At 33.2% G+C, this 14,407-nt stretch overlaps 1 protein-coding gene across 24 annotated transcripts in view; it reads right to left on the reverse strand.

Annotated features, from left to right (window-relative positions):
* The window catches only part of DLG1 (discs large MAGUK scaffold protein 1), a 278,082-nt gene that overhangs the window by 130,181 nt on the left and 133,494 nt on the right, over nt 1–14,407 (reverse strand). For 15 of the 24 annotated variants that reach the window (XM_039477338.2, XM_074404057.1, XM_074404058.1 and 12 more), the window contains one exon: nt 7,401–7,499. The exons of the other annotated variants lie outside the window; for them this stretch is intronic. In XM_039477338.2, coding sequence (XP_039333272.1) covers nt 7,401–7,499 — 99 coding nt within the window. The remainder of the gene's footprint in view (nt 1–7,400; nt 7,500–14,407) is intronic. 24 annotated transcript variants of the gene reach the window in all.

A 14,407-nucleotide genomic window follows, 5' to 3' on the forward strand; every position in this document is an offset into this window, starting at 1 on the left:
AATAGAGCCAGTATTAGTAAATAATGAAAACCAATTATTAGTCTAAAAGCTAACATTATAACTTTGCTTTGTAACTTCGTATTTTGTCTCCTATGGAATTTAAGAAACTAATACATTAAAAATTATTAGTTTCTGTTTTGGAGCATACAATATATGAAGATGTAATTCTGTGACATCAAAACTGAAAGGGGTTGAGACAGCAGTTAAAGGAGCAGAGGTTTTGTGTATTAGGCAGTTAAGCTTGTATAAATTAAGATTAGAAGTGTCTAGGATGTTAAATGTAACCCTCATGGTAAACACAAAGAATATAACTGAAAACAGACACAAAGGAAATAAGAAAGGAAGTTAAATGTTTCACTACCAAAGATTAATCGAAGACCAAAGAAGACAGTAATGCAGGAAATGAGGAACAAAAAAGCTACAAGGCACATATGTAAAGAAAATAAATAGCAAAATGAGAAAAGTAAGTCCTTTTTTACCAATAATTACTTTACTTGTAAATAAACTCTTCAATCAAAAGATAGAAATTGGCAGAATAAATTTTTTAAATGTTCCAACTACAAGCTGTACATAAGAGACTCACTGTAGATTCAAAGACACGATATGCTGAAAGCGAAGGATAGAAACTGATTTGGTTACCATGCAAATAGTAACCAAAAGAGAGCAGGAGTGGCTGTACTCCTAACGGACAAAATAGACTTTAAATTAAAAAAAAAAAAAAAAAAAAAAAAAAAAGGCTGTGAGACAACAGAGGTATTATATATTTATAAAAGGTTCAATACAGGAATATGTAATAATCATAAATTTACATACCTAATAACAGACCACCAAAATGTAAGCAGCAAAAATGAGACAGACTGGAAGAAAGAAATGGTTCTGGTCAGGCATGTTGGCTCATGCCTGTAATCTCAGCACTTTTGGAGGCCAAGGCAAACAGATCACCTGAGGTCAGGAGTTCGAGATTATTGTGGCCAACACAGAGAAACCACGTCTCTACAAATAATACAAAAAGCCGGGCGTGCGGCAGTTGTCTATAATCCCAGCTACTCAGGAGGCTGAGGCAAGAGAATTGCTTAAACCTGGGAGTTGGAGGTTGCAGTGAGCTGAGATGGCGCCACTGCATTCCAGCCTGGGCAACAGAGTGGAACTCTGCCTCAAAAAAAAAAAAAAAAAAAAAAAAAAAAAAAAAAAAAAAAGGTGGTTCTACAGTAAGTTGGAGACTTCAATACCACATTCTCCATAATGGATAGAACAACCAGACAGATGACAAGGAAACAGAAGAGATGAACAAACACAATATACCAAAGAGATCTAATAAACACAGAACTCTAACAACAACAGAACATACATTCTTCTCAAGTGCACATGGGAATAGAAGGAAACTATGTCAACATAAGAAAAACCATATGCAAAACACCCACAGTGAACATCATACTCAGTGGTAAAAGACTGAAAGGTTTTCATCTAGGATTAGAAAGAAGGCAAGTATGTCTGCTTTCACCACTTGTAATCAACATGACACTAGCTAGAGTCAGAGCAATTCGGCAAGAAAAAGAAATAAAAGACATCCAAATTAGAAAGGAAAAAGCAAAATTATTTGTTCACAAATGATATAATCTTATAAGTAAAACACCCTAAGATTCTACAAAAAAACTGTTAGAATTAATATACCAATTCAACAAAGTAGCAAGATACAAAGTCGGTATACAAAAATCATTTGTATTTCTTCTAACACTGAAAAATCTAAAAAGGAAATTAAGAACACAATTCTGTTTATCATAGCATAAAAAAGAACAAATTTTCAGCAGAACATTGAGTCTCCTAAATGTTAAAAAAAGAGAGAGAGAGAATTAACTTCATCAAGGAGGTAAAAAACTTGTACAATGAAAACTATAAAACATTTATGAAATAAATTAAGACATAAATAGATGGGAAGAGATCTGTGGTCATAGACTAGAAGACTTGTTATTGCAAAAAATGTCAATATTACCCAAAGCAATCTACAGACTTAATGCAATCCCTATCAAAATCCCAATGGGGTTTTTAAAGAAAGAGAAAAATTCATCCTAAAAGTCACACAGAATTTCATGGTACCCTTAAAGCCAAAATGACCCTAAGAAAAAAAAAATAAAGGTGGAGGGCTTCAACTTCCTGATTCCAGAACTTACAACAAAGATACAGTTATAACAACAGTCTGGTCCTGGCATACAGACAGACATATGGAACAATGGAATAAAACAGAATCCAGAAATAAATGCCATATTCAATAATCAACCTATAATAGGTCATGATCTAAACGTAAAACCTAAAACTATAAAACTGTTAGAAGAAAACACAGGGTGAAAGCGAGACACTGGAATTGACAGTGATTTTTTTGATATAACATAAAGGCACAGGCAAAGAAAGAAAAAACAGGTAAGTCATATCTCTGACAAAACGTGAGACCCAGACTACATAGAAAACTCCTAAAACTCAACAATAAAACCAAACACCCCAATTAAAAAATGGTCAAGGAACTCGTACAGACATTTTCTCAAATAAGACATACAAATGGACAATAAGCACATGAAAAGATGTGTCACTCATCATTATAGAAACACAAATCAAAATTAAAATTAGAAGTCACCTACACTAATTAGACTGGCTACTATTTAAAAAACAGAAAATAAAAAGTGTTGGTGAGGATGTGGAAAAACTGGAATCCTTGTACACTTTGGTGGAAATCTAAAATGTTACAACCACTGTAAAAATAGTATGACGGCTCCTCAAAAAAAACCAAAAAAAACAATTACTTGTATTATCAAGTAATTCCACTTCTAGGTATAAACCTCAAAGAACTGAATGCAGTGTCTTGAAGTGGTATTTTTACATCCATATTCACAACAACATTATTCACAGTAGTTAAAACGTGGAAACAATTCAAGTGTCCATCAATGAACGAATGAATATGGAAAATTTGTTATTTACACAGGAATATTATTTAGCCTTCAAAAGGAAGCAAATTCTGATAATGCTACAACATGAATGAACCTTGAGGACTTAATGTTAAGTGAAATATGCCAGCCAAAAAGACAACTACTACATGATTTCACTAACATGAGGTACCGAGAGTGATCAAAATCAGAGACATAAAGTAGAATTGCGGATGCTAGGGACTGGGCCTGTGGGGAATGGGAGGTTATTGTTTAATGGGTATAGAGTTTCAGTGTGTAAGATGAAAAGAGTTTTAGAGATAGATGATGGCTGCACAGCAATTATGAATGTATATAATACAGCTGCACAGCAAATTTTAAAATGGTTAAGATAGTAAATTTTATGTTATCTGCTTTTACAATAAAAAAGTTGGTAAAAAAAAAAAAATGTAACCACAATCTTATTATGAAAATGCATTGGCCGGGTGCGGTGGCTCACGCCTGTAATCCCAGCACTTTGGCAGGCCGAGGCGGGTGGATCACGAGGTCAAGAGATCGAGACCATCCTGGTCAACATGGTGAAACCCCGTCTCTACTACGAATACAAAAAATTAGCTGGGCATGGTGGCGCGTGCCTGTAATCCCAGCTGCTCAGGAGGCTGAGGCAGGAGAATTGCCTGAACCCAGGAGGTGAGGTTGCAGTGAGCCGAGACCGTGCCATTGCACTCCAGCCTGGGTAACAAGAGCGAAACTCCGTCTCAAAAAAAAAAAAAAAAAGAAAAGAAAATGCATTGAACACAAATTGAAGGATATTCTGTAAAATAAATAGCTGGTTCTCTTTATGCCATACACCTGACAGAAGACACACTGTGGAGCTATTCCAGATTAAAGGAGACTATAGTGTCATGAAAACTAAACATAATGTGTGGTCTTCAGACTGGCCAAGGGACCTGTTTTGTCATTTTTGTTTTTATCTATAAAGCACATTATTGGAGCAATTAGTAAAATAAAATTTAGGTATATAGACAACAGTATTATGTTAATGTCAGTTTCCCAATTTAGTTCATTGTATTGTGGTAATGTTCTTATAAAAATGTATTTAGCATTATAAAATAATAGGATTTGGGAAAGGCACACAAGTCTGTCACTTCCAAATGGCTCACAAAAAAGTTATATAAACATATAAAAAGAGAAATTGATAAAGCAGATGTGGGGAATTTGGGTAAAAGTATATGAAACTTTTTTTTTTTTTTTTACTGTTCTTGCTAAGTTTGAAATACTGTGAAAATAGTACAAAAATATACAAAATAATTCCTTTCCAACAGCAAACAGAATAAGGGTACTCAGTCAAGTGTTAGCAATTAAAAAGGCTCATCCACATAATCCAAAGTATGCTATTATATTTAACATTACCCACAGAGTAACAATATATCAAGTCACGTTTTAGGTTATACTAATGATCCAATCATTTAAGACCCAACAGTCAGATGTTTCATGAAATTTAAAAGGTCCAGAGGCACTATGATGCTCTGCTCTGGACACACTTCTGATGTAATTACTCTCACATTAGGTGGCAGTTATTTGTTAACTTGTCTCTTGCACAAACACCTAGTGGTTCCTAGAGGACAGAGACAATGTTCTATTCATCTTCAAAGCACATGCTCAAATATCAAAAAAGACCACACACAATAAATTAGCTATAAAGCATTTTCAACAATACCTTAATTAAATGATAGCTTTTCAGAAATGACAGAAATAAATGTTCAAAGCATCCATTTTTAAAGCAGAGTATTCACTCCAGGGTGGAAATAAGCCTCTAGATTTAATAGGCTGTTATCACAGAGATTATGTATTTACACTCCCAGTAAGAACTAGTATCTGTTACCTACTCTGAACTCAGTTTCTACGTGGAGAAACTGATGCTCTCAGAAGTTGAGTAATTTCCACACCATCACACATGTAGAAACAGGTGAAGCTAGGAAGTGGTGGAGTCAAGTATGACTATAAAGTCCATGCTCTTTATGCAGTCTTAAGCAGCAACTGAATATTATATTTACCTGTGCCACTCTGTATAATAAGCAGAATTCTGATGTGTAGAGGGCTTTCATAAAGTACCAACAATATGATCAATATAAAAGTACTCTGAAAAGTATAAAAGTATTCTACAAATAATGAAAGACAACATACCTTTTAAAAAGTTATCATCTATGTATCTTGCTAATTTGCCTGACTCTCAAACTCATTTTAAAGTAGTCAGGTTGGCATTACCCGCCAGTTTTAAAAGATGAAGGGGGTATGAAACTCAGAGAGGGTAACTTGTTTGAGTGACAAAGGCAGACCAGGTTCTAAATCTTTTCTTTTGCTTCTATTTCTATTACATCCTAATGCATCTAAATGTAAAGTAGTGGATCTTTTAAGAATACATATTCACTAAATATGTTGAAATTGGGATATATGTTAAGTATGGATTTTAAATTTTACTTGGGACAGACATTTTAGTCCATTATTTTAATTTTATAATGTACATATTATACTTGACTAATTAGGAACACACTTATTCTGAAAAGTAAGGTACACTCACTGGCTTCTCACATAACACAATATAAATGGTTAAACTATCCTTCATGAACTTCTGTAGTGTATTTTAAACCCAAAGTGAAGCTACGCAGAATAAAGAGGTCTTTTTCTTGTGTATCCTCAACAAATATCCTCATTAAAAACAAACAAAAAAACAAAAAACGTGTTCCTTAGTTTGCTGTCTCAGAGCAAACTATGAGATAACACTAAGAATATGAACAGCCAAGATTATGTGCCAGTTGCTTTGATGTGTACTTCACATGTATTAATTATCCTCTCAATCAGTGTAAAACACCTCAAGTTAGTACTCCTGTCCATAACACTGTGGTTAAGTAAAGCGTGTAGTTACATACGTTAAGTGGTAGGACTGGAATTCCAACCCCAGGTCATTCTGACTCTAAAACCTGTATTTTTATAAGGCTATGCAAGATCTCAACAATTTTCAAATGTAGTAAGACGTTAAGTTAGATGTTAAGTTTGGAGTAAATTAACAAGAGAATTCTGAATAGGAAAAGACAGGGTCCCAAATGAATATAAGAACAGAGACTGATACAAACTCTCAAAAGGATTCCAGAAAACTGTTTTAACACCAAAAGTTCACTGAAGTGAGAAGAGTAAAATAAACTTTCAATTTTACTTAAAAAAAAAAAAAAACTGTACAAAAAAACTCTATATATTTGGAAAGATGTTACATCATTACAATTTTATAATAACCCTTAAACTGCTTACTCAGAATTATGTTTTATTTACAAATTCAATTTTTCTCCTGCAATATAGAGAGAATATCCATTTGGATTCATCTATTCATTGTTGGTGGATTTATGACTTAATTTTAAATTATTTTCATAATCAAAAATTATATGCTAGTAATACTATCACAATTCAGTCTTATAAAGTAAGGCTGAAGTCACTGTAACACTATAATTTCCTCTAGAATTCTTGGGTTATATGGATGCTCTTATTGACTTCACTTCTTAGGAGAAGTGAAGGATATTGAGATGTGAATAACTGCAGTTGATATCTCATTCTTTTCCCCAGTGGAGCTTATTTTGAAACTGTTTACACAGCAAACATGATAATGTTTACCCAGATTTTATGCTATAGATTAATAATGGCAAAAAAATCTATGGGTGCATATATTTACCCTTTAAATGAGATCATGATCTTTCATACCAAAGACCTTTTTTATTATCTTTAATAACAGTACCATTATTTTGACTTTCGATAACTGTTGGAAGGCCAGTTAATGTCTCAAGTCACCCCTATAAGTAGTAAAGCTTTGAAAAAGTAAAAATGATTAGATTCTTTCACATTGGCTATTATTTTATTTTTAAACTGTTACACATTATTTTTAAAAAATAAAATTTTACAACGAATTTACAGAAAAGTTGTGAAGATAGCACAGAGAGATCCCATATACTCCAGATATGCTGGTTATTATTTTTACCTAATAAATGTGAAGTATGTTATCTAATCAAGTAACAGAGAATATTTCCAAAATACATAAATATATAATGGGAAACAAAGTGTTAAATGAAATGATACATCCAGTACAAGATCAAAAGTACAATGATTTTTACTAACTTTAGAAAAATTAAGTTTTCTAAAGTAAAAATGTTTTAAAAAAAGGTCTTAAGCAGATTTACAAGTATAAAGACATGAAAACAAATCTAAGGTTCAATATTATGAAGTTCACAATGTGTCTCATTTCACAGATAACCTAATAAAATGGCAAATCTTGACTCCAGTTATATTAAATCCCAAATGTTTAATTCCCTAAAACTACAATTTGAAGCCCAAAGTAAAGTACCAAATTCAACAAAAAAGCAGCTAAACAATTTTAAAAAGAACACAAATAAAACATTAAAAGCAAATGATATTTTTGTAAGAAAAAAAGAAACTAATAAAAACCTGTGGTATGGTGGGTAGGATGACAGTATTCTCAGCAGGGACTGGCAGGACAGGGATCACAGGGACAGTGGGAGAAGAGGGAAGAACAGCTTCTGTTGGCTAAAAATCATCAATGACAAACAATCAGGAAAAACACCAAAATAAAAGGGAAACACATAACAGAAAGTTGTGCCATAAAAATAAATTATAATTTTCAGAAATAACTATGCAACAGCTAAACTATTACACTAATATAATTAGAAAATACTCTTTAGAAATTATTTTAAAAATACTTATACCCCAATAATAATTTTAATGATCCTGTAATTAAAATGAGTGACTAGTCTTTAGATGCTTACATGATAATAATAAAAGATTATCACTTACGATATTCCTTCCCTATCTAGGAGATAAGACACTTGCTTCATAGACAGACTGAAAAATATTATTTTTTCTACCATTCAGAACACATTTGACTGCTTTCCTCTATGCATTCAGAAACTAAAAGTAATTATATTAGCCCAATCAGGCAGACAGAGAGTTGTTTACAAATCCACAAACATAAAATTCAAAGTACTTCAAAACTGAATTTATATCATTTAAAATATCTGTGATATTAACTTCTATTATCAAGAACAGCAATAACCTGCCTCAACATGCCTGTAATTAATTCAACTAACATTCATTGTCTACTATATGCCAGACATAGCCAATAAAAATGAAAAAAAAACAATGCAGAGAGAATCCTTGTATAAATTAAACTAAGAAATTTAGTGTTTACCTGGCTTGATTAAGTTATTTTTAAAAGGATGTAACTGGAACACAGGGATGTTGTTTTGTAATAAGACCCATTTGCTATATAAATAAAATAACTTAACATATGTAAGAAAAACACTAAAATCAAGTAGATGAGGACAGCCTGGTTTAACATGCCTTAAAACAGGAAACAAATTGCCAGACTAAAAACTAGGCTTATCTTCATTGCTAAATACAAAATAAAACGGCAGTGATGACCTTTTTTGCCTATCAAATTAGTCAAATTAAGATTTATTAAAAATGCATGCAGTCTCTTCAAAAATGGTGCTGAGACAACTGGATATCCACATGCAAAAGATGAAGAAAAACACTAAAATCAAGTAGATGAGGATAGCCTGCCTTAACAGGCCTTAAAGCAGTAACAACAAATTGCCAGACTAAAAACTAGGCTGAGATAACTGGATATCCACATGCAAAAGATTAAGGTCTATAGACCCCTGTCTCATATTATATATAAAAATTAACTCAAAAAGATTAACAATCTAACTATAAGATTTGAAAACATGAAACTCTTACAAGAGAACATAGAGTTAATCTTTGTGACCTTGGATTTGGCAACGGATTCTTAAAAATCATAAGTGACGAAAGAAAACATCAATTAGACTCTATCAGAATTAAAACCTTTTGCGCACCAAAAGGCATTATCAAGAAAGTGAAAAAACAGCCTACACAATGGGAGAAAATATTTGCAAACCATACATCTGATAAGGGTTTAATATTCAGAACATTTAAAGACTCTTACAACTCAACAACAAAAAAAAACCCAATTAACAAATACGCAAATGACTTGAATAATTTCTGCAAAGAAGATACACAAGTGGCCAATTAGCACATGAAAAGATACTCAACATCATTATTCATTAGGGTTATACAAATAAAAGCTATAATGAGATATCACTTCACCCTTGCTAGAGAAGTCTCCAACTAAACAAAACAAAAAAACAAAGTAACAAGTAGTGGCAAGGATGTGTAGAAACTGGAACCCTGGTACAAGGCTGGTGGGAAATGTAAACTGGTACAGCTTCTGTGGAAAATTTTGGTGGTTCCTTAAAAACCTAAAAATAGGTTAGGTAGGTAGGTAAATATGCACTGGGTAGGCATACATCCAAAAGCGAAAGCAAGGACTCAGATACTTATATGCCAGTGTTCAATGCAGCATTATTCACAACAGTCAAAAGCTGGAAAGAAATCACATGCCTATCCGGAGATGAACAGATAAACAAAATAAGGTAATATACATAAAATGAATATTATTCAGCTTTAAAAATGAATCATGCTAAAAGATGAACCTTATGCTAAGTGAAATTAGCCAGAAACAAAAGGATAAAAATTGCATGATTCCACTTAAAGACTAATAATGTTTGTTACACATATTTTACCACAATAAAAAAATTCCAAAAAGTTTTTAAAATGGCATGAAAACTGGTCCTTTCACACTGCTGTTGGATATACAAATTCATACAAACTTTAGAAAAAGTAATTTGGCAGTAAATATCTACAGCCTTAAAAATGTCTAAACTCTTTGACTTAGTAATTCTAGAAATCCTAAGGAAATAATTTTAAAACTCAATGTTTTAAGGTATCTCATAACGTGTTTTAAGGTATTAAGGTTTTAAGATATTCTGTTGAACATTGCTTCAATTTGGTGAATTGTGGAATATTCTAAATACCAAAGATGTCAGAATGGTTAAGTAAAAAAGTAGAAAAATGAAAACTATATGAGATTGAGGCCGGCTGTGGTGGCTCACACCTGTAATCCATGCACTTTAGGAGGAAGATACAGGTGGATCACCTGAGGTCAGGAGTTCGAGACCAGCCTGGACAAGGCAAAACCCTGTCTCTACTAAAACAAATTACAAAAATTAGCCAGGTGTGGTGGTGCACAATTGTAGTCCCAGCTACTCAGGAGGATGAGGCAGGAGAACTGCTTCAACTTGGGAGGAAAAAGCTGCAGTAAGATTATGCTACTGTACTCTAGCCTAGGCAACAGAGTAAGACTATCTCAAAAAAAAAAAAAAAAAGAAAGAAAGAAAGAAAGGAAAAGAAAATTATATGAGATTGAATATCATACAGATATTTCAAATTATCTGTAAGAACAGTTTATAAATTACATGGGGTATAGCTTATGACATAATATTAAGTAAAAAAGGGAAGATAAAACTCATGTAAAAAAATGGAAAGAACTATCTAAAAAATTAATCTCTGGGAGCAGGATTATGAGTGCCTTCCCCTATCCTTGCTTCTTTATTCTGAATTACACTTTTCCAGTTGTTGACAAGGAACACACAGTGGTGTTATTAATATAAATGCAACAGGAAGGATGGGAGATCCATTGGAATATTAACAGAAAAACAATTATCATTATCTTTAACTATCATTTTCTAAAAAATAAACTGAAAATGTATTTCACATTATGGACTCCTGTTACCTGGATTTATTACTTCCTGTAGAAAGAGATTTTTAAACTGCTGGATTTTGTGTTTTCTTTCTCTTTCAACGTTCCCAGTCTGGGATGACGAAAAGTTCTGAAGATGGAGAGTGATGATACTTGCACGACACTGTGGATATATTTAATGCCACCGAATTGTACACTTAAAAATGGTTAAAATGGTAAGCTTTATGTATATTTAACACAATAAAAAAGTATATTATGAATAAAGCCTCTGTGTGTAGCCTGGGACTCTAATCACCATTTATATATTGTTCCTGGAGAAAAAAAATTCTGAATTCCATGTTATGAGCTCGAAATTAATAACAACAGTAACTGACATTCACTGCAATACTTATATGACCTTCTAAAAAGGTCTGAAAACCCATAGGTTCAGACTTCTGATTTTTGAATGTATAAGAAAAGTGTGGTGGTTTTGTAAGAACTGTGCCTGGATCAAGTGAATACACACATGGAAAAATCAAACGAATACTGATTCCTACCCTTAAACTTACATAGAATTGATTTCAGTTGGTTTGCTGACGTAATTGAGAGAAGTAAACAATATAAAGCTTCTAGAGGATGATATGGTAGAGTAACATCATGACTTTGGTGTAGATGACCTCTTGAATAGGAAAGTGCGTGTTGCTGAAGCCCAAGCAGTGTGAGGAAAGCATCTGTGCGCAGGGAGTGGAGAGGAAGCAACAGCCTGGCAAAGAATGTTGAGGCCTAAGCATTGTGAGGAGGGTGTCCACATGGGCAGAGCAGTAGTGCCAGCCTGATGTGTGTGGTTGGAACCTCACTGAGACAGACAGTATGTAAAAGGCAGCAGCTGTAGTCTGGCATAAGGTTTTGCACTGTCAGGGACTAAACAGGATCTTTCGGAGCTTGAGCAGAGTGAGAAGGGTCTCCATCTAGGGCAGCAATAGTGACAGGAGACTGCTTATATAGAAGGCATTTTGATCCAATAAATAAATACATGAAGGATATTGAGAGCAAGGTTCTTCATGTCCGAAAAGGGAGTTATAAATATGGAAAGGCAGAAAATTAGCATGAGAACCTATGGTGCTACACTGAAATTGGAGGTACTGGTATAAACAGTTTACAATATAAATAGATAAACACAAAAACAGATATAAATGTGTATGCATGCATGTACATAGCTCTGCTAACTATGAGGACCTAGGGGCAGTTAATAGCTCAACAGCATGAATACACCTAGCATCCAACTCTTGATTTCTAAATACTCGTTCTGCAATTAAAAACAACACAACACAAAGCAAAGCAAAACAAAACCATGGGTCTTTGGAGAAATGGCTGATTCCAGTGCTAGAGCTCAGAAAGTACAATATGAGTGTAGACATCTTGCTGTGCCAGAAAATAAAGGAAGTGCTCAAAGAGGATGACAAAAGACACAGAAGTTGGCCTGAAGGGCTGCCACTGGTCAGACTGGGAACAATCTGTGCCTCAATTAATGATAACAATGGCATAAAATCCCACTGAATAAAACAGGAATCTGGGAGCTCATACTGATACAAACAAATACATGAGTAAATAAATGAAGATAAGACCATTTCCTTATAACATAATGCTAATTAAAAATGTCATTATGGAATTATAAATCATTTGGCAGTCATCATAGTAATAGAGTAATTCATTCAAGAAATATTAATGAATATTAAAAATTCCTGTTGCTGCTGAGTGAAATGTCCATTCCAGTGGATGAATGGGATATACTCATACAAAAGTGTCTCTTCTCAAAACATTTATTAATTACAGTGGCGAAATCTGCAGATAATACCTTAATCAAGTGATCAAAGTTAACGTCACCAGTAACGGGACAAATCAAAAGCATGTATTATGTGATAAGATGTAATGCGAGTACAATACTTACAGGATATTCCTACTAAAGATGTATAACTTGAATCTAATCATTAAACATTAGACAAACCCAAACTGAGTGACATTACAAAATAACTGGCTGTAGTCATCAAGTGTCAAAGTCATGAAAGTCTAAAGTTATTTTTTAAATTCAATTCTATTTTTTAAAACAATTTTACTGAGGTAGAACTGATATAAAAAAACCTGCACACATTTAACGTATACAATTTGAGAGTTTGCACATAGGCATACACCCATGAAGCCATCGCCATCACTAAGGTAATAAATGTATCTATCACCTCTAAAAACTATCTTGTGCCTCTGTTGTTTTTTTGTTTTGCTTCAGTTCTTTTAAGAACACTAAAGTTCATTTTTTAAATGTTTGAAAATGTTACAAATGTAATATGTTAAACTTATTTTACTAATAGTCTCCAGCCCTAATAATTGGATAATAGCTGATTAATAATCTACTTTGATAGTCAAAATAAGACAAAAGTACATGCTTATATGTCAAATTTCAAGCCAAAGCACAAACATTTCCTCCACTGGGCAGTTGCTCTCCAAAACCCTTTATGATAAACTATGAATCCTTCAATGTTACATTTTAATCCCACTTGTAGTCCTTTGTCTCTGAGCCTCTTCTAGAATCATCTTCTTTAGATGAGTATGTGAATACCATTTTAAAAAATTTTCAAATAGCTTACACCATCTTAACCCATCCCACTCTCCACAGGGCACTGAGCAAGTTCCTTGAAGAAGAATCTATGTCCCTGAAGGTAGCCAAACGCTGCTGACAAAGTAAATGATGTTATCAATACACACAATTTCCTAACCACAAATGATAATCGATTCTGGTAACAAAGAATTACAGAACAACAGAGTAATTCATTTAGTTCACGTGAATAAAAATACAACTCTAAACAAATAATATTCAAATGAAGGCTGACTGATGAGAAAACAGCAAAGACACTAGATCTGATAATAGGATGCTTTAGGCACAGGTTTTAGAACACGGTAAAACTCTGAGGAGCTGTATTAAGATTCTAAATTAGAAAATGTCACACTTAAGATTCCAATATAAATAATCAGGCAGCAATATACAGTAACTATTATATTTTGATTATTACAGAAAAGAATACAGTATAGCATTTTAAACTTGAAAACTCTTATGTAACTATTTCATTAATTAGACAGTGACTGTTATGCCATTACACTTGTTCTGTTCCATTTGTATCACTCAGTAAGATCAGATGGAGAGGTTTTTTTTGTTGTTGTTGTTTTTAAAAAAATCTTGACCATGTGACTAGCAATGGTCTCAGTTGTTTCTATCCATAGCAACACCATAGAATCATTAGCCTCTGAAGCTGCCTTCAGAGACTTGTTTCCATGACAACAGAGCTATAATATTAACAGTCACAAGGAACACGGCAGAAAATTGCAAATTTCTATAAAATTGGATACATTGTACATATTTTAAAGTATCATTTAAAAACCAGTATCAAATGGATGGCTATCTGAAAAAAATGTTTAAACTGATTTGTTTTTAGAGATTCTTAATTTTCTCTATAGCTTTATATTTTACATCTAATTTAAGATCTTAAAATTACAGAACCAGCACATAAAACACAGATTTTCATAAAAGTGGTCTGAAGCCTCATTACATATAGCCACATACATGTGTTCTGCACATCCACATTTATGACCATGTACCGTCCTCCCTCAATTTGATTCATTAAAAAATAAATGTATACTGAATGAGCTTACTACTTTTATTAAAGCCCTTGCTGCTTAAAGCAGCTCAAGTGGTTTTTATTATATATATATGAATCCTAATTAATATAGGAAGAGACAGAAGGGACAATTAGGAGTCTGCTGTAATCACCCAGCTGAAAGGTTACTGGTG

This window comes from Saimiri boliviensis, chromosome 8, assembly GCF_048565385.1.
Source record: "Saimiri boliviensis isolate mSaiBol1 chromosome 8, mSaiBol1.pri, whole genome shotgun sequence".
NCBI lineage: Eukaryota > Metazoa > Chordata > Mammalia > Primates > Cebidae > Saimiri > Saimiri boliviensis.